General features: G+C 42.0%; 1 protein-coding gene across 2 annotated transcripts in view; it reads left to right on the top strand.

Annotated features, from left to right (window-relative positions):
- The window catches only part of LOC142494961 (chloride anion exchanger-like), a 68,720-nt gene that overhangs the window by 3,533 nt on the left and 37,693 nt on the right, over nucleotides 1-27,494 (top strand). Inside the window, exons 4-8 of one of the 2 annotated variants that reach the window (XM_075599722.1) lie at nucleotides 1,833-1,943; nucleotides 3,971-4,200; nucleotides 18,202-18,366; nucleotides 21,081-21,233; nucleotides 23,257-23,339. In XM_075599722.1, the coding sequence (XP_075455837.1) occupies nucleotides 1,833-1,943; nucleotides 3,971-4,200; nucleotides 18,202-18,366; nucleotides 21,081-21,233; nucleotides 23,257-23,339 (742 nt within the window). The remainder of the gene's footprint in view (nucleotides 1-1,832; nucleotides 1,944-3,970; nucleotides 4,201-18,201; nucleotides 18,367-21,080; nucleotides 21,234-23,256; nucleotides 23,340-27,494) is intronic. The other variant, XM_075599723.1, reaches the window with a different exon arrangement.

Here is a 27,494-nt window from a genome sequence, read left to right as displayed (position 1 = left end):
ATATTTATTATATACTGTTACATAAATGGGACAATTAAAGAGAATACAAAGTTGTTTTAGGTTAAAAAATGGAGAGCTCTGTGCAGTTAGAACACCTTCATCAGGTCTTGGAAAGCAGACATTGAAGCTTCCTCTCCTTTTGCTTTTGTTACAAGGTCCTGCGCTGTTTCTCAGGCCATTTTTTTCTATGTCTGAGCTATTGCCTTGCACTACACTTCATCAAATTTTGTGGAACATTTAGAATGAGGGGGGACTCAGTGGTGAAAGTAGGCCGGTTTGGTCTGGTTCGCAGTACCGGTAAAACAATTAGTGCCGGTACTGCCTACTGGTATGAATTTTAAGGGATCTAAAACACCTTGCCTTTATCTCTGTCTTTCTGATGACTCTCTGTGCGGTCTCCCTCTCTGTTTTCCTGCATCTCCGTGTATCTTCCCATTACCCGCTCCGGTGAATGACGTGAATGCCTATACACGGATAGGAGGGAGGCGCTGAGAGAGAGACAGAGAGAGCAGGTTAGTTAGAAGCTGGGTCGCGAGCGGGGGAGAGCCTGGGCCTGGTGGCTGTGGGCCCGGTAGAAGTTGGGTCCAAACAGAGGTTAGGCTACACTTCTATCTCTGGTGACGGTCCTCAGTTCTTCCCAGTTGCCCCAAGGTAAGTGTAGAGTATGTATTATTGTTTGTATTTTGTGTGTGTGTGTGTGTGTGGGGGGGGGTGGTTTGGAAATTATTGTGCATGCATTAATGTGTATATTGTGTGTGTCTGGTTATAATATGATAATAATAATAATTGTTTGTTCTTGTATAGCGCTGCTAGTTTTAAGTAGCACTTTACAGAGACATTTTGCAGACCCAGTCCCTGCCCCATGGAGCTTACAATCTATGTTTTTGGTGCCTGAGGCACAAGGAGATAAAGTGACTTGCCCAAGGTCACAAGGAGCAGACACCGGGAATTGAACCAGGTTCCCCTGCTTCAAACTCAGTGCCAGTTAGTGTCTTTACTCACTGAGTCCTCGCTCCTTCTCCCCTGTGTTGTGTATAGGTTCCTTAGTGAAAAGTAGTAATATATACACACACACATTTCTCTTATTGATGTTAGTCATGCAGTAGACACACCACCTCTTCAGTAGAGAGATGTTTGATACCTACAGTATTTGGTCATTGGAGCAGTGGCCAGGAGATCAGAACCTGAAAGGAGGGGGCAGACACCTCCAAAAAACTATTTCACAAAACAGAATTAGGTGAGCTAAGATCTGTCCCTATAACGGAATATATCAGTGACACTATACAATTCAATACCTTTCTGGGGTATGCAACAACTGTAGGAAGAAGATTGGTCTTACATTTATGGAAAACAAATACACAAATCCTGCGCTCCTCCCAAATTGGTTAGCAATCTATTAGGAAAATTCTACCACCATTACTAATAACAAAGGAGCCATTTCGTTGCATCTTTAGATCAAAAAGTGATTGTTCCACTCACACTCCAGCAATAGCCCTATTTCAGTGATTCAAATTCTGGATTTCTAAGAAATCCAGATGGAACAGATCTAATGGTGGTATCTGGCCTGATTTTTTTAGTGCCCAATCCACCGTTGGATTCTGGGGTGCAAATTGAATTTCAGCCAAATCTATGTCGGAAATCTGCAGAACAGATTCCGATTGTTCGGTCCCTCTCTAAACATTACTGAACTGTACCGGTTTTAAATTTAAACTAACATAACCAGGGTCTAAGAATAACTGCACAACATTCATACCAATTAGGTATGATCTACAGACAATGAAATACAGAATCTTGTTACATTTTCTGAAACTCCACTTCTTTATATTTTCTAGGTCTGGCATTTGCTCTACTTGTGAATATTTCTCCTGCTTACGGACTTTATTCAGCTTTTTTCCCAGTCATCCTTTATTTTTTTCTTGGGACGTCCAGGCATATATCAGTTGGTAAGTTACTTAATAATGCTATCATCATATTGGAAACAGTACACCTGGTGATTAAAGTACTTTATCTTCAAAATAGTAACGGTAACTTGTCACGGAACGAGAGACCGTCGGTTACCAAAAACAGCGGGTCACCGAGTCTATTCAGACTCTACCCACCAGGAAAGAGCCTTGGTCCTACTGACCATGATGGAATCCCGCTAGGGCTATTGCAAAAAGGTGACCAAAAACCTACACTAACTAATCCTAGCCTACTCTGTTAGGATGGTAGCATCACCGACCAGAACCACTAGGGGGAACCCACCCAAGAACTTCGCTCTTATACCTGGGGTACCTCCCTCCCAGTGACCCCAGGCCTTTGGTGGGAGCCACAAATGTACTCTTATTCTCTTATGGTTTCTGGGGGCAATGGGACCTTTGCTAACTCAGGGTCTCAGGGCTCTCAGAATTCACAGAGTAAAGTTAAACAATCCCAGTGCATACACAGTAACAATCCTAGCCTAAACTCTGTGCTGCCACCAATCAGGCTATGAGAGGACCCACCCAAGATCACTGCTTTTACACAGGGGACACCCCCTACCCACTCCCACTAATCCCTGACTCACACAAGGAGTCAATCCAACTTCAATGACTAGCGTCCCTGTACATAATGTTACCTAGGCATTACTGGGGATTATGGGGCCCAAGCAAAATGCCAGGGACACAGAATCCCCTGTAAGCACCCTAACTAAATACCACCGCATACTAGAGACCACGTGAGCTGACAGTCACAACAATAGAGCTATTAAACAATGGGTTGAATAGAGAAGTTTACAGTGCACAAAAAGATTCCATAAAGATCAGAAACAACAAATAAAAGTGGAGGGTAATGGAACAGTTATTATAACTTACAATGTTCAGTTATAGTCAATGTGTACTTTAAGGTTCATTGGGGCTGGATGCAGAGACAGGTGGAATTGCTGCAGAAACCAATTTCTTCCAATGGAGATCCAAAGCATTGAGATGGATTACCCAGTGAGTCTGATTCTAGGGGCAGTGTGTGCCCCTTTAAGGTATTATGGCCCCATTCAAGGCTATGGGTCTGAAGCCGTGCCAATCAGGGGGATTGCCAGTAGAAGCGGGGGCCAATCAGAAAAGTCCACATCAGGGTAATGTCATAGCTCAGCCTCCTGGCCAGACACAATGGGGCAGGGCTAACAACTGGCCAATGAGAAGGCCAGATTTTAAGACAAGGAATCCTCTCCTTGGTCTCGAAAAACCTGTGCCTGCGCAGGGAGAAAGGATGAAGGAATCAGGGGGGTATGACCAGCCATCTGTCCTGGTAGAAGAACCCCCGGATGGTGACCCCCAGATACATTGATGCCAACACAGGACAAAGGAGTCCTGACATGGAGGCTCTACCTTCACACGCTGGATTTCCACTTTGGCCATCCCCTTTTCCCTCCATCCCATTGCTGCAGCAGGGTAGGGTGGTGGTAGTGGAGCAGAGAGGACATTGGTGACTAGTTAGGGCTGCGAGAAATAGAGGGCAACCTTGTTGGCTATCTTGTGTGGTCTTATTTATCTGCAGCATGCCATTTCCCCTCCTCCCCAGCAGAGCAGGGGGAGACCAGGCGCAGGCACAGGCGTCAATCTGGAGAGGAAGGTAGGGAGAGCAGGTCAGGGGAACAGGCACTGAGGTTATAGAGGGTGGCTGGGAAGCCCCTCTCCCTCACACTACTATATTTGATTTCAAACAAATCTACATTCAATAACCCTTTGTGTGCCACAGCTTCCGGCACTTTGCAACTGCTTGTCCACTCTGAGCAATCAAGTGATCGTGGTCTCACAAACGGAAGTGGAGGGAGTCCTCTTTTGTTCCCCTGCCTGCGAGATTGCGTTCTGAGCTCCACAGATATTCTAGCACCAACTCCTTTCCTTTACATTAACAAACATTTCTTAAATACGCCTTCATTATTATGAAGTGAAATAAAGAAACAACTTTAATGTAAATAGATGGTCTATCCAGTTCTTCACTTTACATTTTGTAGGTCCTTTTCCTGTTTTGAGCATGATGGTAGGTTCAGTCGTGCTGAGGTTAGTGCCTGATCCTGTTAACCCGGGCAATTCTACAGTGGTCGACGACATCTCCAGTACCACAGCTTTTACAACACAGGTACCTTCAACAACAACAGAGATGATCAACACAAGCGCTCTATCAATTGAGGAACAAAGAGTAATTGTGGCAGCATCTGTAACTGTCCTTGCTGGCATTTTTCAGGTTAGTAGTTAATATACTATAACATTTCTCAGATATAGTATAATATATACAGCTGAACCCCGTTATAACGCAGTGCTCGAAGTCCACATAATGAGCCCGTGTTATAACCAGGATCGTGTTATAACCGGGATCACAAAATGGCCACAGCGCGAGGAATTAACCTGGCATCTGCATCTCTCTCTTCTCTGCAGCTCTCTCCTCTCCCTTCTTCATCAGTCTGCGTCCATATGCGCGGCGCACATCTCCAAGGTTTTTAAAAAAAAAAATTATTATAACATTCAATGCTTTATTGCTAATGGACACACATACATACACAACACTCAGACTCACCTCCCCCCACAATAATAATTTTACCATACCATGCAGGAATCGAACCCATGACACGTCATACACTAGTAGCAATTCTGTAGATGCTACACCATGCCTTTCAATACTGTGCAGTAGAAGTTAAGTTTGTTCATTGAGTCAATGACATCACACCAATCCTATGGTGTAGCAGCTACAGAATTGCTACCAGTGTTTGAAAGGTTATTGGTTCGATTCCTGCATGGTATGGTAAAATTATTAGTGTAGGGGGGAGGGGTGTGTGTGTATGTATGTGTGACTGCTAGCAATAAAGCATTGAATGTTATAATAAAAATAAAGGAGATATTTTTAAATCAGGAGCCACGCTTAGACCGTGTTATAAGCAGATCAGCTTTGTAGTGGATCGGGCTAAAACGGGGTCGAGCTGTATTTACTATTTGTGTGTATACCACACAGGGTCCTTTATCAAACTCCCAATGCAAAACCAAAAACACTACATCTTTTCAGGAGGAAGGAGGCTTAAATGTTGTTCCAAAACTTGCCAACATCTCATTCCACCAATGTAGTCTGAAATGTCGCTGTCGATTTTTGTACTGTACCAGCTTTAATGCATTACTAAATATTTTGTACTTTTTCAACTCTGGAGCATTGTGGACTATTTTTTTCCCCTTTATATTATATGCTGATCCGCTTTTTGAGACCACGGATTGTCCTACCTGCAACCATTATATCTAAGCTTGCTATTTTTTATTTTCTAGAGAGTGCCATGGTTATATTTTATCTATTATATATATATATTTATACATATATGTGTGTGTGTGTTTGTGTGTGTATGTAAATATATATATATATATATATATATATATATACAGTGTTCGACAAACCTATACATTTGCTCGCCCCGGGCGAGTGGATTTAACATCGTGGCGAGCTCCTATTGGCCCAAGCAGCACACGTTTGGTACTAGGTGGCGAGTAGATTTTTTTTTGTGGCGAGTAGATTTTTTGGTGATTTGTCGACCACTGTATATATATATATATATATACACACACACACACACACACACACATCTCACAGATATTTGGTGGTCTACAGCAGTGGTGCGCAAACAGGGGGGGCGCGAGACTGCCGGTGGGGGGGCGCGGGGTTTACAGAGGCCCCGCGTGCTTCCCGAAGGCACTTAAATTAAGTGCCCGGGGAGCTGCAGGGCCTCTGTAAATCATACTTACCCGTGACTCCGGCGGCTTCCTTCTTGCGTCGCCATGGCAACGCGGCGTCAAAATGACGCCGCGAGGTCATGTGACGTCACGTTGCTATGGCAACGTGACGTCATGACGCCGGAGGGCGGGTCAATGGTGGTTAGGGGGGGCGCGAAAGAGAGGGGACCGCCGGCAGGGGGGCGCAGGGAAAAAAGTTTGCGCCCCCCTGGTCTACAGCATATCCCTACAAACATTTTCTTTGTACTTTTACCTCCACTACTAATTTCTATCCACAAGGCCTCTACATATTCATAATTTCTTTCATAAACGTCTTCCCTTATAATAAATTTTAGATCCTGTTTAACATACAGTATAAACATACTTCACCTCCTCTTCCATTTGCTTGAACTTTCCAAAAAAGTGAATAACTTCTAAATTAACTGCCCAGTCATGAGTTTCATCCAACCATGTTTCAGTAATGCCTAGATATCACACTGCTGCTCCCTAGCTATTAATTCAAGCTCAACCATTTTATCTATTCTGGAGGCCAGGGTCATGTGTAAGATGATTAGTCCAGATGGGTTCAACTCTTTCCCTCTTTCCAAAGCACAACAAGTTCTGTATCTTTTCTTGACTTTATTTAGGAAAGGCAGCATAAAAGACAGGCACTTGTGAAGAGATGTTGGTGTTTAGATAATGCCTCTCTGTGGGTGCTTTGTAGTAAAGGACAGGTGAAAAGGGTAATCCTGCCACTAGAGCAGTTACAAGAAGGGTACTCACTCATCCGGTGGTGATGATGGAAAGGGAAGTCCCAATGTATTCTGGGTAGCAAGATAGCCTGGGGACAGACCATCTGTGGGCAGAACAGAGGGGGAGAAAGCAGACTAGCTCATTTGAGAGAAAGGCTGGGGTTGCTATAGCAACTCACAGAAATGTCTAAGGGAGCCACAACATGTAGCAATAATGTTGCATTTCTGATACAGCAAGCTGCTGGGACAGGGGAAAATGACAGGCAACGGAACAAGGGAGAAATGATTCCCATAACTAAAGGAGAGACAGAGGAATATGGAATATAGTTCCAGGACACTCCCCGTCTGGTATCTGGAGATACCACTATTCTAGGTATATGTGGAACATATGTGCAATAACATAACATAACAATGCAAAGTTCATGTCCACATAACGATGGGATAACGGCCGGTACCACCAGCTTCAAGTCCTTAGCCCTCTCGGTAAGGTAGGTAGGCGGATGCACAGCTCTAGGTTAGCTTGATGCACCACAATGTCTCTCAGAGTCCACAGAACTGGTAGTCAGTTCTTCCTTGTTATAGTCCGATTTAGGCATTAGAAGGATAATCTCTGGGATAGGTCTTAAAAAGGTTTTAACGATCCCATTCTGGGTCACCCGAACTTCCACTTTGCGGACCCGTTCATCTTCGCTTGGGATGGTTTTAATAATAAGTCCCATGGGCCATTCTTTTCTTGTCACCTGTTTGTCTTTCAACAGAACCACATCTCCTACTTGGATATCTGGTTTAACCGTTTGCCATTTATGGCGTTCTTGGAGTGTCACCAGATACTCGCGTCTCCAGCGATCCCAAAATGTGTTGGCCAAGTGCTGCACCTGTCTCCACTGTCGTTTTTACATATCCTTAGAGTTGAAACCTTCGACTGGAGTTGATGGCGTTTCCGCGGGCTGCGTAAGAAACGTTGGTCCTGTGAGCCACGACATGTTCTGCAGTTGTGATGCGGGTACTGATCTGGTGGCATGATCTGCAGGATTTTGATCTGTAGGCACGTGGTGCCATTGTTCTGGTTGGGTTGACTTCCTGATTCTTTCTACACAGTTGGCCACGTATACGTCGAATCTCCTTTTCTTGTTGTATATGTAGCCCAGTACCACCTTGCTATCTGTGTAGAATCTGACGGCATCTGGTTTGCTGTCCATCTCATTCTCGATGAGCTCCGCTAGTTCTACCGCTAACACTGCACTACATAGCTCGAGTCTGGGTATAGTATGGTCGGGTTGTGGCGCCAGCTTAGCCTTGCCAAGGATGAACCTGATGTGGTAACTTCCACCCACGTCTGTGGTTTTTAGGTAGGCCACCGCTGCTTTAGCCTTTGTGGAGGCATCTGAGAATACGCAAAGCTCTTTGCTGTGTGCGGCGGTGAGAGATATAGGTGAGTAGGGGCATGGGATCTGAAGTTGCTCGAGTGCCTTCAAGGAATACTTCCACGTCTCCCACTCTTTCCGTTTTTCTGGGGGTAGTGGGGTGTCCCATTCCTGCTTTTCGAAGGATATTTCTCTGAGAAGAGACTTCCCTTGTATAGTGACAGGAGCCATGAATCCTAGCGGATCGTAAAGACTGTTAACGGTGGACAGGACTCTGCGACGTGTATAGGGGTTTTCTTCGATGGCTACCTGGATCGTAAAGGTATCTGTTTTAAGATTTCAGCTTATCCCCAGGCTCCGCTGTATGGGAGGCGTGTCTGTCCCCAGATCCAAATTCTTGAGATCGTTTGCTTGATCAACTGCGTGGAACGCCTTCATCACTATGGCACTATTGGAAGCTATTTTGTGCAATCTTAGGTTGGCATTTGCTAACATCTTTTGTGTCCTTTTGAGTAGATCAATGGCTTCTTCTTTGGTGGGAACTGATTTTAATCCGTCGTCCACATAGAAGTCTCTTTCGACGAAGTTCCTGGCGTCTTTCCCAAACTCTGCTTCTCTGTCTTGGGCCGTTCTTCTGAGGCCGTAGGCAGCCACCGCAGGTGATGGGCTATTCCCGAAGACATGTACTTTCATTCGGTACTCTGTGATTTTGTTTTCTATGTTGTCATCTTGGTACCACAGGAATCTTAGGTAGTTACGGTTGTCTTCTCGCACAAGGAAGCAGTGGAACATCTGTTGAATGTCTGCTGTTATGGCGATTGGCTCCTTGCAGAAGCGGATCAACACTCCCAGAAGACTGTTTGTCAGATCCGGCCCGGTGAGGAGAACATCGTTTAGGGAGACTCCCTGATGCTGAGCACTGGAGTCGAATACCACTCGAATTTGGCCAGGTTTCTGGGGGTGGTAGATGCCAAACGACGGGAGGTACCAGCATTCTTCGCCTTCTCTCAGTGGGGGCGCCAACTCTGCATGGCCACTGTGGAAGATTTTCTGCATGAAGGCCACAAAGTGTTCCTTGGTCTCCGGTTTCCTTTGTAGATTACGGCGAAGCGAAGCGAGCCTAGACATGGCGTGGTCTCTGTTGTTTGGGAGGCGTCTTCTTGGTGAGCGGAATGGTAGTGGGGCCACACAACTGCCTAATATGTTCTTGAAGAGCTCCTTATCCATTAACCTCAAGAATTCTTTATCTTCCATTGATGGTGCCTGTTTGTCGTCGTCCTTTGTTGTCTGGAACACTGTACTCCCTAGGTCATTGGGGTATTTTCCTGCCACAAGCGCATCTCCATAGTTCCTTTTGGTCTCGAGCTTCTCGTGGACCTGGAAGTGGTTTGGACAGGGTTTGAAGTGGGATGTACGACCGTTCTCCAACAAGTTTGTTCGTAGGGCGTCTACGTTGTCGGGTCCTCGTATCCTGTCTATGCATACTTCTCCCACTACCACCCATCCTAGATCAAGCCTTTGAGTGCTTGGGCCGTTGTGGTCCCCGTTTCGCTGTTCGCGGATCTTGTGTGCTCTCATGAGGTCCCTGCCAAGTAGCAGCATGATCTGGGCGTTCGTCTAGTGGTGGGATACGATCGGTAATAGCTTTTAGATGGGGATGGTGTCGCGCCACGTCTGGTGTGGGGATCTCGCTCCTATCTTCTGCCATGTGATTGCACTCGATGAGTGTGGGAAGGGGCATGTTCACTTTGCCGTCTATTGAGCATATGGTGTAGCCATTCACTCTTCTCCCTGTAGTTTCCATTCACCCTGCGCACGTTCTGAGAGTGTAAGGAGAAGCGCTGTCTTGTATGTTAAACATGTCGAAGAATTCTGACCTGACCAGCGATCAGTTGCTCTGGTCGTCGATGATTGCATACATCCTTTTATCTCTTTGGGGTTGTCCCTCTGGGTGCACTGCTACCAGACATATTTTAGAGCAAGATCTACCGTCGTTTCCTTCTCCACATACCTCTGTGCATTTGGACGCTACCGACGTCGTGGGGGGTGAATCTCCCACTTCTTCCTCCCCGCCCTGCTTTGTCGAAGGGTTAGGGGCTTTGCTTGATTTCGGCTCCATAGCTTCCGGGTGTAAAGCAGCTATGTGCCTGTCGCTATCGCACTCTGTGCATTTCATGGCTTCTTTGCAGTCCTTGAATAAATGAGTTGTGGAAGCACAACATTTGAAACAAGCTCCCCATTCCCTGAGTAAGTTCTTTCACTCCTCTATGGGTTTCATTCTGAATCCGATACACTTGTTAAGCGGATGCGGCCTTTTGTGTATAGGGCATTCTTTGTTAAGGTCCCTTGGTTTCTCGTCTCCGGCGACCGACTGATCGGGAGTAGTTTGGGTCGTAGGAGGCATGTCCGTCCTGTGGACCGAGATGGGTGTTTGGGTGTTACCGTATCTAGCCACTGGTCTCTCATTCCTCAGGCTGCTTGCACTGTGTGTGGTTTGCGTACCCAAGATGAAACTGGGATTGTTCCTTGTCCTTGCCGCTTCGCGGATGAAGCTCAAGAAGAATGAGAAGGGGGGGAAGGCGACTTGCTTCTCCCTTTTGTATTTGGAGCCTTGTGAAATCCACCTTTCTTGGAGGTTGAAGGGTAGCTTCTCCAGGATGGGTCTCACTCCACGAGCTGAGTCTAGGACGTTGAGACCTGTTAAGGAATGGTCTTTTCTTGCGACCTCAGCTCTTGCAGCAGGTCTCCGAGCTCTCGTAGCTTTGAGTAGTCTCAAGTTGTGATCTTGGGAAAGCTGTCGATTCTTTTGAAGAGCGAATCCTCGACAGCTTCAGGGCTACCGTAGCACTCTTCTAGCCTTTCCCACACTAGGTCAAGACCTACTTGGGGTTGGTTCGCGTTTGCTGCCCGAAGTCTCTTCGCGTGCTCCCTGGATTCGTTCCCCAGGAACTTGAATAGCAGGTTGAGCTCCTCCCTTGCTGAGAAGTCCAAGCTGTTGATTGCGTCTTTGAACGTGAACTTCCTCGTCCGGTAGTTCTCAGGGCGGTCGTTGAAGCTGATGAGTCCTGCTTGCACCAGGTCACGCCGGATCATGTACTTGGCTATGTCTGTCAGGCCTGAGGCATCAGCGTGTTTGACCCGTTCTGAGGTAGTTGCTGGGAGGGTCCGTGCAGTCGCCTCTTCCTTGGCGTGGACGTGTGATGACTGCTGGTCAGTGTGAGGGTCTGTGTTCTCCCATTTGGGTGTACCTGGATTGCGAGCCGGTTGTGGTGCATCCGTGTGCGCGCTGGCGTGTGGATCACTGTTGCGGCTGTGGCTATCCCAGGCAGCATGTACCATTGAAGGAGCAGCGTCTTCTCCTCGCGGACCTAGCAAGTCTCCTGTGTCTGTGGTGTCACTCCCTCCGTGTTGAGATGGTGCACTGGTGCTTATGCTGAAGAGGCTCCTTACGTAGTCTTCAGTGCGTTGGACTGGATCCTCTGAGGCAATCCGTCTGTACGGTTGCTCCCCGCCATCCTGTTGCGCGGCTGCTTCTAGGACTTCGGCTCGGGCTATAGCGGCAGCAGCTTCTCTTTCTTGATTTAGGGCCTCTAGGTTAACGTCCACCTCTGTCTTTTTCCGTGCAGCGGTGGCAGTGGCTGCAGTGGCAGTGGCAGCCGCTGTCTGCTCCTCCTCTTCTATGCGGGCCCTTTCTAGTTTCATGGCTGCCTCTTTCTGAGCGTATGCGGCCCTGGCACGTGCGGCCTCTGTAGTGGCTCGTGCCTTGGTGGCGTTTGCGCTTGCGCTAGACACGTGAGATTGCGCTGATCTTGATGAGTGCGTGGATGTGCTTGAGCGCTGCGATGCGATCTCCAGGAGGAGTTCTTTTCTATCGCTTTGGGCATCTGACTAATCATTTTATATGCAGCCCTAGTAGATTAGATGCTCTCGATCATGATGGGGCTATCAAGCGGGGTTGGATTAACTAGTTATACAATTGTATGAGGGATGACACCTTTATTATCTGCAAATACTCACACTGATGAGATTTGGACTGTGAGTGTATTTATGTGATATTATTCTGTCCAATTGCCATATAGGCCAGGGTTAAGTCATTAAGGATTTTCTGCATTAAAATATCATGAGTACAGAAGGATTATTACTATGTTGAGCACAGGCTGCTGTTAATCATTGATAAAAAGTATACAGAACTCCAGAAGATACAGATGAAGAAGAAGATACCGATGAAGACCCTAGAAGACCCGAAAGTGATGAAAATGGATTACAATTTACAGAAGAAAATAAAGAAAGAAGAAAAGGACTGGATTTTTTTTACCTGTGGCCCATGGCTGTTCCAGATCGTGGATTGTTGCGAAAGCTTGCGATGACCACGGGAATCGGAGGGTGACGACATCTAAAAGGCAAGGAAAAATATTGAATGTATGTTATTTTTATTTTACATGTTTTCTTTTAATTTTATTTTTATTGCGATTTGAATTTATTTATTTTTATGCCCATTCATTGCCACTGTATTTACGTATGTCTCTTTACGGATATACATACATACATACAGGGACAAGCAATGGTTGTTTTGACAAATGCTTGCTATTATGTATTTTACATGTATATTGGTCATTTGTTTTTTTATTTATTATGCTCTTTATTTATTGTTTTTATTTAGTATGCTGACATTTTTGTGGTGTTTTAAAGTGTTTATTTTTGGCTTTTGATTGGTGTTTGCTTTTTAATGTTGGATTATTTTGTGACTTGTTTTAGAATAATGCAGTTTATTTGGATGTTTATTTTATTTATTCATGGTTTTGTTTTGGTGTTTTAATTGTTTATTCTGGTCTTCATTTTGGTGTTAATTTTGTTGTGTTTACTTCTTAATTTGTTTTTATTTTGTGATTGTTTGGAATGCATAGAAGATTGTTTGTGATTATTTTTTTTAAAGTTGACCATTGGCTGGCATAGTGTTAAATTATACTCATATTATAATGACATGATGTACCCACTGTGACATTCAATTGTTTATTTGCCATTTGTTATATATGTAGTTGGCTATGTAAGGTGTTTTATTTGGCAATGTTATGTGTTTTATTTTGTCCTTTATTTATTCCTTCACCATTTCTTTCTGTAGTGGGAAATCCTGCCCGTATTATATGAGCATGACGTACCCACTGTACCAATGAATGGGTGAAGGGTGGGTATAGTGGGTCCGGGGTGGGTGGTTAGGCCTCCTGGGTGGGTAGCGGGCAGGGTGGGATAACACCTTAATTACATAGCGGTTATTAACCACTAAGGTGATTAAGGGGCTATGGGACATTACATTTTTTTTAAATTATGCATTCTTGCTGACATCGGGAGACATGGCCCTGCAGTAAGCTGACGAGGATGTCCTTCACATTGGCAGGGGTAAGTAGAACGGTTTTTATTTACTTTATTTATGCTGCCTCGCTATTGTTGTGTTTAATAATGGGCAAATAATCTATTATCCATATCTGGATAATAGTTATTTTGCCCATTACTGTGTTTGGGGGGGGAGCTGTAGTGATTTAAATGTAACAATATACAAAACTGTATGGTGCTCTATCTATAGAGTCAGTAGATTATATAAGCATAAGTTCTCTGAAACTGTTACAGTATAACTTGTCTGGCGTACAGCCCTTGGGTATTAAATACAGTTAGGGCCAAAAATATTTGGACACTGACACAATTTTCATAATTTTTGCTCTGTACGTCACCACAATGGATTTGAAATGAAACAACCGAAATGCAATAGAAGTGCAGACTTTCAGCTTTAATTCAGGGGTTGAACAAAAATATCGTCTGAAACGTTTAGGAATTGCAACCATTTTCATACACAGTCCCCTTATTTCAGGGGCTCAAAAGTAATTGGACAAATAAACACAATCATAAATAATATGTTCAATTTTAATACTTTGTCGAGAATCCTTTGCAGGCAATGACTGCTTGAAGTCTAAAACGCATGGACATCCCAAAACGCTGGGTTTCCTCTTTTGTGATGTTTTGCCAGGCCTTTACTGCAGCAGTCTTCAGTTGTTGTTTGTGCGTGGGTCTTTCTGCCTTATGTTTTGTCTTCAGCAAGTGAAATGCATACTCGATCAGGTTGAGATCAGGTGATTGACTCGGCCATTGCAGAACATTACACTTCTTTGCCTTAAAAAACTCCTGGGTTGCTTTCGTCGTATGTTTTGGGTCACTGTCCATCTGTAAAGTGAAGCACTGTCCAATCAACTTCTCTGAATTTGGCTGAATCTGAGCAGACAATATATCCCTATACACTTCAGAATTCATCCAGCTGCTTCTGTCTTCTGTCACATCATCAATAAACACTAGTAACCCAGTGCAATTGGAAGCCATGCATGCCCATACCATCACACTGCCTCCACCGTGTTTTACAGATGATGAGTATGCTTCGGATCATGAGCCGTTCCAAGCCTTCTCCATACATTTTTCTTCCCATCATTCTGGTACAGGTTGATCTTAGTTTCATCTGTCCAAAGAATGCTGTTCCAGAACTGGACTGGCTTTTTTAGATATTGTTTGGCAAAGTCTAATCTGGCCTTTCTATTCTTGAGGCTTATGAATGGTTTGCACCTTGTGGTGAACCCTCTGTATTTGCTCTCGTGAAGTCTTCTCTTTATGGTAGACTTGGATACTGATATGCCTACCTCTTGGAGAGTGTTATTCACTTGGCTGGATGTTTTGAAGGGTTTTTTGTTTACCATGGAAAGGATCCTACGATCATCCACCACTGTTGTCTTTCGTGGACGCCCAGGCCTTTTTGTGTTGCAGAGCTTACCAGTGCGTTCCTTTTTTCTCAGAATGTACCAAACTGTTCATTTGGCCACTCCTAATGTTCCTGCTATCTCTCTGATGGATTTTCTTTTTTTTTTTGCAGCCTAAGGATGCCCTATTTCACTTGCACTGAGAGCCCCTTTGACGCATGTTGTGGGTTCACAGCAACAGCTTCCAAATGCGAATGCCACACCTGGCCAGAATCCCACAATCACTGTAGTAAGAATCCTCACAGATTTGTGTCCTGGCATACAGTAAATGCATCGAAGTGGATAACAATATATGGGGTGAATGAAAAGGAGGGATAAACTCACATTTGCTTGGTCTTCTGAATGAATATCCTCCAATAGGGTGTGCCTCCGTCTTCCAAAGCATACAGATAGATCAGTTTCAGGAAAATTGGAGCACTTCTTACACCAGTTTGAAAAAAATCAATTGCAAGAGAGTGTGTCCCATAAAAATAAGAATATAATGGATCTTGAGCATCAAGCTACATAGCGGAGCACAAAAAGCCCCCACCAACGCGTTTCGAGCGTGACGCTCTTTCTCAAGGTGCATCTATCTTGATTTAAATGTAGGCCATGTTTATTTTTTTTAAAAACAGGATTGGTACCGCAGGCTAGCAGGGACCCACGGGGACCACCCGAGGACCCCCGGATGCCCACAAGGACCACCTGAGGACCCACGGTCACCTGCGGGGAGGAACCATGGGGATCACAGCTGTGGGGCACTCTGGGACCCATGGGGACGACCCGGGGACCCCCGCTGGTGTGCGGTGTTAATCGTGTGTGTAAAAAAAAAAATATTGCTTTTACAGTATGTGGGGGCACAGGGGGTGGGTTGTGTATTGGTGTTTATTAGATATTTTAATGGTTTATTGGGGGCCTAGGAGTGGGGTAGTAGGGCTGTTGTGTGTATTTATTTTTATTGTGGGCAGCGGTGGTCGGTGAAGGAGGTAGTAGTCCCAAGGATGTGTGTTTAGGCCTACCAGGTGGGTAGCTGAGGGGTTAGCCCCTTCATTACCTTAGCGGTATTAACTGCTATGGTAATGAAGGGGTTAAGTCCACCCGCAACCCCCCCGTGGCGATCAGCAGCGATAAGCTTATCGGGGCTTATAGAATTGAGCGTGTTTGAAAAACTGTCGATCAGTGCCGAAAAGTGGCTTATCGATGCACGTCTGGCATTTATTTTTTCCGGGAAATAAACGTCGATTTTTGCTCTTATTGCCAGCTTATCTGGGCTTACTGAATCTCTGTAGGCTTTTTTGGCGATAAGCTGGCGATAAGGGGCTTATCGCTGCTTACAGCATTAGTCCCTTAGTGTGCAACCATTTCCTAAATGCATAGTTTATATATATGTAACAACCTTTCCCCCCCCCCCCCCCCTTACGGGAGATCTGCATGTTACGTGTGTACCGGTGCTGGTTACTCACCTGCTTTAGGCCAGGAAGCCTCCGCGGTGGTAGTGGGAATAGCAACGGGACAGGCTGATACTTCATCAGTGCAACGCCTGCATCCTGTAGGGTAGCTGCCCGAGGCAGATAATATTCCCTACAGGAAACCCCTTTTCCAGTAACGACACAGAGATTTGGAACGGTTCACCTTTTATTTGGTGGGCCAGGACCTGATTCCTTCTTCTTACACACGACAATCATGGAACATCTTCCCTCGCAACTTGCATTACTGTTATTCCCTGACTAGGCCCCCAAGGGCTTGAGACCCTTTAGGCTAGTCTCCACCCCCTTACCCCCTGATGGGGTAAGGCAGATATCGCCTCACTCGCTGGGGAGCAGGCTATATCCTGGAATCGTCTCGTTAAATTTGGGTAAGGAGCCTCACATACTTGGGGAGGGGTTAGTGACCCTGCCCAAAATTGGGCAGATTTTAGAGAAGGTACCAGTGTCACACCATATTATGTGCAACCCATTAACACCCCCCCAGACATGACACTCCCAACTACCATCCAGCCTGAACCTGGCTATGGCAACAATCTACTGTATCTATCTACTGTGCCAACAAACTCACATCCTGGCCCATGTGAAAGGGATTTAACCCAACACTGCACTTACCAGGACTTACATGCAAGGGCCAGGGAACACATAGCCAGGGGCACTAGGCTACACAGATATGTATATATATATATATATATATATATATATATATATATATATATATATATATATATATATATATATATATATATATATATAAATATATATATATACCATAATACTGAGTTAAGTTATGGTGAGTAAAAAAAGTGACAAAAACCCTCCACAGGAAAGCAAATATGCAAATACAACTGTATGCTCATCTGCATGTCTTAGGCAGGTCTGCAACCCCACCTTTCACCATTATCACCCAGCATACAGCACTTCCACTGCAGCAAGGGATTCTGGGAAATGACATGCAAATGAGCACTCAGTGCCACTTTTTGCTTCAAAAACCATTTTTAACATGACAGTATATATATACACACACATACATCTATATATCTATATATCTTTATATCTACAGTATATATCAATATCCAGATAGGGGTATTTAGGAGTACACTGTGCAACCACGAGCCCCACTGGGCTACCTTTACTGGGAAACCATATACAGTAGGAGCACTGACATGAGCTCACTATGCAGGCTGGCAGTACCACAGTGTTTGTGTAGGCATAGCAGCATCAGGACAGACTGCTGGAGATGTGGGCAGAGCTGGACTCCCAGGTTCCCACCTGACAAGGGTTCTGAGTTGCCAGGGGTCACTCAGGGGAAGAGATACTGTACATATACTTACACCAAGGATAAACTTCTAAATTATTGACACTCTTGATGTCCACTGACAACCTTCTATTTCAACTGGGGGTGGACTTTTAATGAGAAAAATAAATAATTGTTTTTATATACCAGTAGGTTTGTTTTGTTGGTGAAAATGTAATAACTAATAGCTACGTAGATGATGATCAAAACTAAAAAAATTAAATTACATTTCAGAGAACATACAAGGCACATTCAAAAGTTATGAAAATGTATGTTTGGTTGTGATTTTGCAAAATGTTTTTGTTTTATATCGTATAGCCTGAATAAAATATTCACCACATGGCTCAATTCAGGACCTAATTCATGACTATAAGTAAAATGATTGGCATATTAAATATTGTTCGGGCATATACATACATACATAAAGTACACACAACCACACACATACTAAACGTTGTAAACAGCCCATAGATATTATTTTATTCATGTTTAATTCTGATGTACTCTTTCTTTTATACATTTTCTGGAAATATAAAATGGCACGCTGACCTTGTTCATCGGAAGTAATCGTTTAACTGTATTTTTTGGGGGAGGGAGGGGAAACATATGGTTTGCAAGTTGTTAGAATGGTTACATTTTTTTCTAAAGAAAATTTCTAGATAATGTATGTTAGAAGTATGAAACAGGGAAATAAATGCAATTTGATTGTTGCTTTATGGGAAATTGGCTAAGCACCGAAATGTGGTAGCAACTCCTTCAAAACACATGTATGTATTGACATTGTGGCTGGCTTTTATCCACTACTTGCTAAAAGAGTTATGTTTTCTTACAGTTGGCAATGGGATTACTGCAAATTGGTTTCATAGTTATCTATTTGTCTGACCCCTTGATAAGTGGTTTTACGACTGGTGCTGCTGTTCTGGTTTCTGTGTCTCAGATAAAGTTCTTACTGGGTCTCACAATAAGTTCCTACAATGGACCCCTGTCATTTTTTTATGTAAGTATACAAATACTGTAGTGCCGATGGTTATTCTAACACAAACTAGTGGCAATCGCCAAAAAGACCCAGGTACATGCTGGGTACATGCTGGGTCTTGTTTAAGGCAGGTTTAAAGCATTTCTGCATTGACTAATGGCCCATCAGATTAACAGCATGGGTCCCTGGCAGTCCCATTCAAACTGAATGGGACTGCCAGGGACCCCTGCTGTATTAATCCGATGGGTCATTAGTCAATGCAGAAATGCCTTAAACTTGCCTTAAATTTGCCAGGTTACACCCAGCATGTACCCAGCATGTAACCAGGCTAGTTTAAGGCAAGCTTTAGAATACTCGTTGTCTCGTCTGTACCTTTCTAGCTGTCTACTATTTTGCGGTTCGATGTTATATCTGTAGCCAAAAGGTAAATTATTGAAACAATATTTTAACTGCTATTGTTGCTTTAATTGTTCTATTAATTCAACAACAACAACTGTACACTGATACAAAGCACAATTGTTTCCCTGTTTCTGAAATTCCACACACTAAGCGTCCTGTTCAATATACTCCAATATTTCTGCTTCAGCCAAAATCATGCCTCTTCCCTCCACAAAAATGAAATTTTGCCCTCATTTAATAATAAAAATTAAAAACAAATTGGGACTATCTTTTGGTGGAAGAGGCAGCGAAGAAAAAATGAAAAGAAAAAGAAATGCAGAGAAAAGTGCCAAAGAGCTCACATTTTTTTCAATCGTTTTACTATTTTCTGTCTTCAATACCGCGAGGCCAGGTATATACTGATATGCAGTGTATACCTGGCACAGTCGAAATGTTAAGATTTCATTAACCCATTAGTAACCCTAGAGGTTGTGATGTCATGCATCATGCTTAGGCTATGCTATGCTAACTAAGGGGTTAATAATCATAGCTAACTACCTATTTACACATTGCATGCCATGAAGGCTAGTAAGGCATTGCCATGCATACCAGAGGTTAAGCCATAGCATCCACCCCGGGGGACCAACCTTCTCCCCGGAACAACTACTCCCATCACCCACTCCCACTAACGCTACCCCAACATTCCTAATCCCCCTCCAACTAACAATGACTAATGGCCTGTTAGCCAAACATGGCTAATAGTTCAGAAAGCCATTGCACATAAAGGTCAATTTAAAAAATATATATAGTCTCTGAAAAATACAATGTAAAGAACAGTGTTAGGACACAGAATAAATAACAGACACTCCTAAATATCTTTGTGGTGATTGATTATGATTAGATTCAAAGTTTTGGTTCCCACTGGAACCTTTCTCAAGAGCAATGAGAACAAAAAAAATCGCTCATAAAAAAAATGGGGAGGCTACCTAGGTCCTCTCAAGGAGAGCGGAGGTAGCCTCATTGGCACCAAAGAGATTAATAATAAAATAAAACAACTAAGCCCATCTACCTTCATGATCTTCAGGGTCAATGACCCCATGGAACAACTCAATAAGGAGAAGGTAGGTGCCCGAGCAGGAGTTTAGGCTACCAGGAGGGAGGTGGGAGAGAAGGGTTTATCCCTTGGTATGGCATACAGGATAGTAAAGCATTACCTGGCAAGGGCTTAGTCTTTGTGGCATGTAATGGTTAGTTAGGTATATAGTTAGGAGTATTAATCCTTTACATAGCATAGCAGACATGAAGGCATGAATGATGCATGCTTCCATGACCAGGGGTTTATAATATACTGTACTGATCTTACTGTATATGTTTGTATTTTTTTCCAAAAAGTCCAGGGTTTTCAATTAGATTTTCTATATGGCGAACACCATAAACATTTTTTAAATTGTCTGGTTCTGCACTCTGGACTATCGGGGGTGGGGGAGGGAGATAATTTTACCCCACTTTGCTTTTTTTTTTTTTTTTTAAATAAAATGCAAACAGATACATTTGAAAAGACAGTCCCTTTCAATAGTAATTTTCGCTTCGTCGAAAAAGCATTGGGGGGGGGCTCTTACAGGTCTTTTCACACACAAAGTTCGTTTCACACTTTTTTGAATTAGGAGAAGACGACTTCACCTGTTTTATTTCTCTCCAAATAATAGCTTCTTTGGGGTATATTCAATAGGGCTCTTAAAAGCCAATAAGCACATAGCTGCTAAGGACCAGAATTAGTGAGATGTGTGTGGGTTGTGGACATAAAACTGATATTTTATCACAGTATTTCTGGCTTTAAAGAGTGAGAATTCATTAATATATATGAAACCATTGACGTTAACATGTAGTAAGACTGTCTTTTACTTCTTTCTCTGCAAATATGAGACTTGACAAACTTAGAATAAACTATGGAGCACAGTACATGTCCCCATTGATTCCTTGCATTAAGTGGACAGGATCAGATAATATAACAATGCGCATACGTTGTTATTTTTTTAAGATGCATTACGCGTAAAAGGATATAGATTACCACAAAACAAATTCACAGACTTAAAGTAAATAGGACACTTCTACTTGGGTTAATTATGAAAGTCTGTGATTTGCATACCAGTGGTATAATTGGAAAAATAAATAAACATCCCCAAACTTATCAACAAATAAAACAACTGGATTTGGTTTCTTTAAAAAAATCTGATGACAATTTGCACCAAAGTTTTGCAGGGATACTTGCAGAAAATATCAACCTTCATCAGGTACCATGCTTTGTTATTAGAGTCCAAGATGGTTATATTTTCGTGTGATTATTTATCTTTTCACAGACCTTGGAAGAAATATTTAGAAAGATTACGCAGACAAACATTGCTGATCTTGTTGCATCAATTATCATAATGGTTGTGGTTTTTATTGTGAAAGAACTCAATGAGCGATATAAGTCAAAAATACCCGTACCAATCCCGATTGAGCTCATAATGGTAAGGAATGTACCAACCAATACATATATTTGATTAAAAGAAACGAAAAAAACATATACATGTAATAGATAAGCCTTGCGTTCCTGGGATTTACTCCCAAAAAGACTGTATGTTTATGAACAATGGATTGAAGTTTTAGTCCTATCGTACATCTTTATCAAGACACCGCAATCACTATAAACCCTCAAGTAAATACCTTAGTCCAGATACCACAAGGCCAGAAAGAGCACATGCAGACAGCGACAGAGGCGGGAACCGCTGTTTGGTTGATAGTCAAGCTAAATAACCAAAATAAAGTGCAGTGAGTGACACAGTCTCCAAAAGATAGGTTGAACATAAAAAAAAATTATAATAGGTTAGTTAAAAGGTGATTGAAAGGAATAAAGCCAGCTTGAGGAGCAATGTCTAATTAATGGTTCTCATGATACACAGGGACATCAATACTCCGCATAATAAAAATTATACATAAAATGGCAGTACTGAATATTTTGATACAAAAGGAAAATACACTATAACTGCTCGCATACAGAGAACACATGTAACTTAGATAATGAAGCAGGGGCGTGCTGATAGAAATCATATTGTAAGTACAGTAGAACATACAGTACTGCGATTGTAACAGTCCTTAGTAGTTACTGTGTGTACTAATGTTTTTAGAGAGACACCAACCTTCTGTGTGTTTTGCTTTTCGAAAGTTCAAAAGCAACAACAAAGCTTGAATCTGATGTCAGGGAATTACAGTCCGAACAAAATCCCAGTGAAATATCCTGCATGGTGGTAATCAATGCTACCATTGTAGTTATCTGAGATCTGGGATGGTAGGGTGTAGACACAAGCTAGCTTCTACCACCTTTATGATGATGTCCCTGCCAAATGTGCCCGTACAGCTGCGTTGATATACACTGCCTTCTTTTTGTTGTTTTTTTGGGGGGTTCTTTAGTGTAGGTGAATGAATGTGTGATCACCATGCATTATCAAGTTGGATTGCCTGTACAGAAGAATCCAGTCTAAAATACTTGGGAGTAGTCCTGTGTTCCTCATGTTGAAATCACAGCCAACTCTGTTTTAGTATCTTGGTGATAGTAGGATGCAATCAATGCAATCCGATTTCAGTCTCTCAAAGTCACTTTAAAGTCACTTTATGTGCAAAGTTTATTATGCGAAGCATCAATGTGTTTTATGAGAAGTATCAAGTAGACTTTGCTGTTCTAGTTGTCATAATTCCTATCTTGGTGAGATAGCAAAGTGTTTTATTGAGTAGCATTTGTCCTTACAAACTGACACCTCTCAAACCTGCAACAAAGAAGGACAGACAAGGAATATGGATAATTGAATTAGCACTTTAATGTGCATTCATATTTTTCCTCCATTAGTAGGGATATGTTAAAGTTCACCAGTTCACGTAACAAACCTTTTCACAAGTTTGCAAAGAAAGGTGTAACTTTGCAAAATGTTTTGCACAATATATTGATGCCAACTAGTTTGCCAACTTTCCCAAACTTTCTAGAAGTATCTCACACATCTGCAAATATTGCTTCAAATCCTGAACATGTGACATTATATAATGTAACTAACAAGCTGTGTCTTTCTTATAAACTTAGAACTCAGTTGAGTCCTTCTTATACAGTAATTTATGTAGAAACTTTCATGTGACTCAAGTTGTTAGCCAGAAACGTTTATGCCACCTCAGACCAAGTTGATTTTGTAAAATGCAAATACAAGATAAAATATTGACACAGAGAAACAGGATTTTGTACATCTCAGTAGTATCTGTGTCATATAACTCCACCCTAACTCTCCCTACTGACACTTCTCAATTCCCAAACTGCTGCACACAATGAAAAACGTGGAGCAAAGACCTTGATACAGTGATGCAAAGAGACGCAAGAAGAAAATGACTTAATTTGCATCAATTTGGCTCCAAATGTGCATTAATACATCACCCTCTTTGAGTTTATACTGAAGTAAACTATGAATCCCACATGTAAATAGCAAATGGTAATATCATGTTTCTATCTTACAGACCGTCATAGCAACAGGCGTATCATATGCATTTGATTTCAGGAACAAATTTAAAATACAGGTCATTGGATTACTAGAAAAAGGGTAAGTGCACATGTTGTGATTGTTTGGAGAATATCAAGTCAACATTAATTTCTGCTTGTGAACGTGATTATTTCAAGGAATCTATTTTCCTGCGAGTGGAAAAGTTATGATGGACATCAGTCATGAATTCCCATCACCCATTCACCCAAAATGTTTTAGGAAATAGTTAACATTGTACAGTTATAAGACAATTGATACCCACAGGAGGAATAATAGTGTTGTTTTGAATCACCGGTTAACTGTTAGGAAAGTCAGGATTAGAGAGAGGCAAAATATTTCACCCTGCACATGTGTAAGCACAGTTACAGTGGAGAGACAGTTTGATCTTTCATTACTAGCTGTAGAATTGACTACTAATAGCCACAGGTTACACCTATAACTGCGACGTGTTTTATTGCGGTATCTTGTAGCCGTGCACACAATGAAAAATACATTCTTGTGCCATGTCTCTGTCTCCCAACATATCACTGAGATTGTAAGCTCTCCGGGGCAGGAATGTCCTTTTTCTATTGTCTGATCTTGTTTGTTGCACTTATTGTATGATCATTCCCTGTACTGTATTGTCTCTTTTGTAAAGCGCTGAGTACACTGTGTATGCTATATAAATAAAGATATACACACATTTGTGTTCCATTGTTGTACCACAAATAAAAGGGTGGAATATAATCACATCATGGAAAAGCAGAAGAAAATATCCACCTTTTGCCCATAATACTCCAGTTCTTCATATACTGGCTTTACACTACAAGATGCCAGACACAGCATTGCTGTAACAATGTAGCACAGTTACATAGTTACATAGTTACATAGTAGATGAGGTTGAAAAAAGACGTACGTCCATCAAGTTCAACCTATGCTAAATTTAGACAACAGATACTTTATTCTATATCTATACTTACTTATTGATCCAGAGGAAGGCAAACAAAAAACCCCATTAAGGGGAAAAATTAATTCCTTCCTGACTCCAAGAATTGGCAGTCGGATTAATCCCTGGATCAAACATCCTTCCCATGTATACTTATTTGGTATATCCCTGTATACCTTTCCCATCTAAAAAGATGTCCAACCTATTTTTGAACAAATCTATTGTATCTGCCATCACAGTCTCCATGGGTAATGAATTCCACAATTTAACTGCCCTTACTGTAAAGAACCCTTTCTTTTGTTGCTGGTGAAATTTCCTTTCCTCCAACCTTAAGGGATGGCCCCGAGTCCTTTGTACTGCCCGTGGGATGAATAGTTCTTTTGAAAGCTCCTTGTATTGTCCCTGAATATATTTGTATATAGTTATCATATCCCCTCTTAGACGCCTCTTTTCTAATGTAAATAAATCTAATTTAGCTAGCCTCTCCTCATAAGTTAGACTGTCCAGCCCCTTTATTAATTTGGTGGCTCTTCTCTGCACTCTCTCTAGTTCCATAATGTCTTTTCTTAGGATTGGTGCCCAAAATTGTACTCCATATTCAAGGTGTGGTCTTACTAATGCTTTGTAAAGGGGCATAATTATGTTTACTTCCCTTCCATCCATTGCCCGTTTGATGCAAGATAAGATCTTGTTTGCCTTTGCAGCTACTGCATGACATTGGGCACTATTGCTAAGCCTGCTGTCTACAAGCACTCCTAAATCCTTCTCCATCAAGGATTCCCCCAATATATCTCCATTTAATTTGTAAGTCGCCTTTTTATTCTTGCATCCCAAATGCTTAACCTTACATTTATCTGTATTAAACCTAATTTGCCATTTACCTGCCCATGTTTCCAGTCTCTCCAAGTCCTTCTGAAGAGAAATTACATCCTGCTCTGATTCTATTACCTTACACAATTTGGTATCATCAGCAAAGATGGAGACTTTGCTCTCGATCCCAACCTCAAGGTCATTAATAAACAAGTTAAAAAGCAGGTGAAATCAAAACCCAGGATTTAGGGGAAGGACCAAACGTAAAATCAAAAGCAACTACAATATATTTTGTAAGGAAGGAAATCAGAACAAATAGGGGCAAAAAAGGGGGAAAAAAATAAACTTGTCGGTCCAATAAAAGGTATCATACTGTACCACCGACTCCTTCTCCCTCCTTTGTTACTACACAGAACAAATGGGAATAATAGAGGAGGTATAATCTTGGAGTCAAACTGATGCAGAGAGAAGTCTTCTTAAGTCTGTGAGTCGTATTCATTAAACTGCGAGAATGTACAGCACTTTTCGAGCAATATTGTTAAGAAAGACATCTCGTCATATTCATTGAACACTTCTCGCATGTCTAAGCCATAGGATAAAAGTTTTTTTGTTAGGAATTTGGTTTTGGCTTGTCAATGCCATGCAATCTACAAATGTGCTATGTCTATAAGTAAATCTTGTAAAATGAAGTATTCACGTGCTACTCAATGGGCTGCAGAATTGTAATTGACAGCTAATTTTTTTTTTCAAATGTTCTCATTTTTATCGCCTCCCTCAGGCTGGCAAGCTTGATAGTTTATGAATATTGCACAGAGGGGTTAAGGGCGCAGTCTCACATCTGAACATATTGAACAAATGTCAGTGAACTGTTTATTAGGTTAAAGATAGGTGATTGATGACCTTATTAACTCTTTGTTAGTAATTGTATATTTTTTTTTTTACTGAGCATACCCTCCAACTGTACCTTTTTAGCAGGTACTATACAGTACCTACAGTATTTATGTTCTGCACATATAAAACCAGGTATACATATTGTACCTATTTCTGTCTGTCTCCCATTGGTGGAAACTCTGAAGCTTTAGCTACAGTAATTACAACAGCTTGAAGACTTATTACTGATTTTGTAAATGATCATTGGGTTATCGGATTATCACTACTTCTATTTTATATGTATACTGTAGCGGTATAAAAATATAAATCCAATATAAAAAGGTTTAGGTAAAATTTTATTTGCCTGTAATACATTGCATGTGTGATGGTTCCTTCAGAGGAGGTGCTCATTTGCTCGTAAGAATGTCATAAGTCATGTCATACCTCAAAATCCTCTCTTTTGTCACAAGAAGTGCAAATAAGTTGCATTTTGACACAATAGGCCTGTTCAGTAAACTGTGAGAAGGGCATTTTCATGCAGAAATCACCCTTTTACACACAGAAATATATCTGTATTCATTGAGCAGTTATTGCATGTCCAAAACTGGCTTTCCAAGACACTATTTGTGCCTCCTTAAAGGTCGGCAAGTTTGGGCATTTGCTTGAAAGAGACTCTCAAATAAAATAATCTATACTCCACGTGGTGAGACAAATGATACATGGGGGAAAAAAGCAAATACATGTAAAAATTATTCAAATGGTTTATTTGCATATTTCACTGGTATAATTCATCTCACCACAAAAAATATAGACTTATTGGTTTGGGGGTATATGGGTATATGGGCCAACTCCTACATTTCACCCTCCCTCATTCTATTATTCTTCTCCACCAAAAGCCCACATTTGCTTACCTTAAGGAGGCTAGATTTCCGGCTGGCTTTCTGGGCAATATTGCATCAAATAGGCACTAATCAGGGGGGAAAGGGCATGCAAATAAACCATCTTTTCATGTGATTATACTGCATAGATAATTCTTAATACATACGTGAAAATGAAAAAATATGTATTCGATTTTCGAATCAATTTGCATTGGCAATATCGGAGTTTAATTAATGCCCCAATCTTTCTATACTAAGTATCATATTAAATATGGACAGAACACAGATTTGTATTGCTTGCACATATTGCTTGATTCATCCACTAAATATTGACAGTTTAATGTATTGGTCACTATGTGCAGTAATAAGGTACTTTTCTACAATTTGGCCTCAGGTGCATCAGTTAGGGATTTGGGAAGGTTCAGTTTGAAGGGTTAGGGAGGTGTTACATGCCACTCATGTAAATTGATGTACTGTATATTCTGTATCTTTGTGCAGCATGTGTGGGTGGCATAAACAACCTACCGGAGACTCTCACATCCACCACTAGTTTAAGTTCTTTCAAAACCAAAGCTGTCTCCCATTTTAATCTGGTCTGTAACTGTTACATACTGTACACCTACAATATATATTATCTCTAACTGTGCATGCAATGTATTGTATATAATGTATACCCTGTTCACTTATGTAACTGTATTTGTAACCATGTATTATTTGTCATTTTAACTCTAT

Source organism: Ascaphus truei, chromosome 5 (genome assembly GCF_040206685.1).
Source record: "Ascaphus truei isolate aAscTru1 chromosome 5, aAscTru1.hap1, whole genome shotgun sequence".
Classification (NCBI taxonomy): domain Eukaryota; kingdom Metazoa; phylum Chordata; class Amphibia; order Anura; family Ascaphidae; genus Ascaphus; species Ascaphus truei.
Note: the sequence above shows the minus strand (reverse complement) of the source record. Positions and strands in the feature narration are given on the sequence as shown.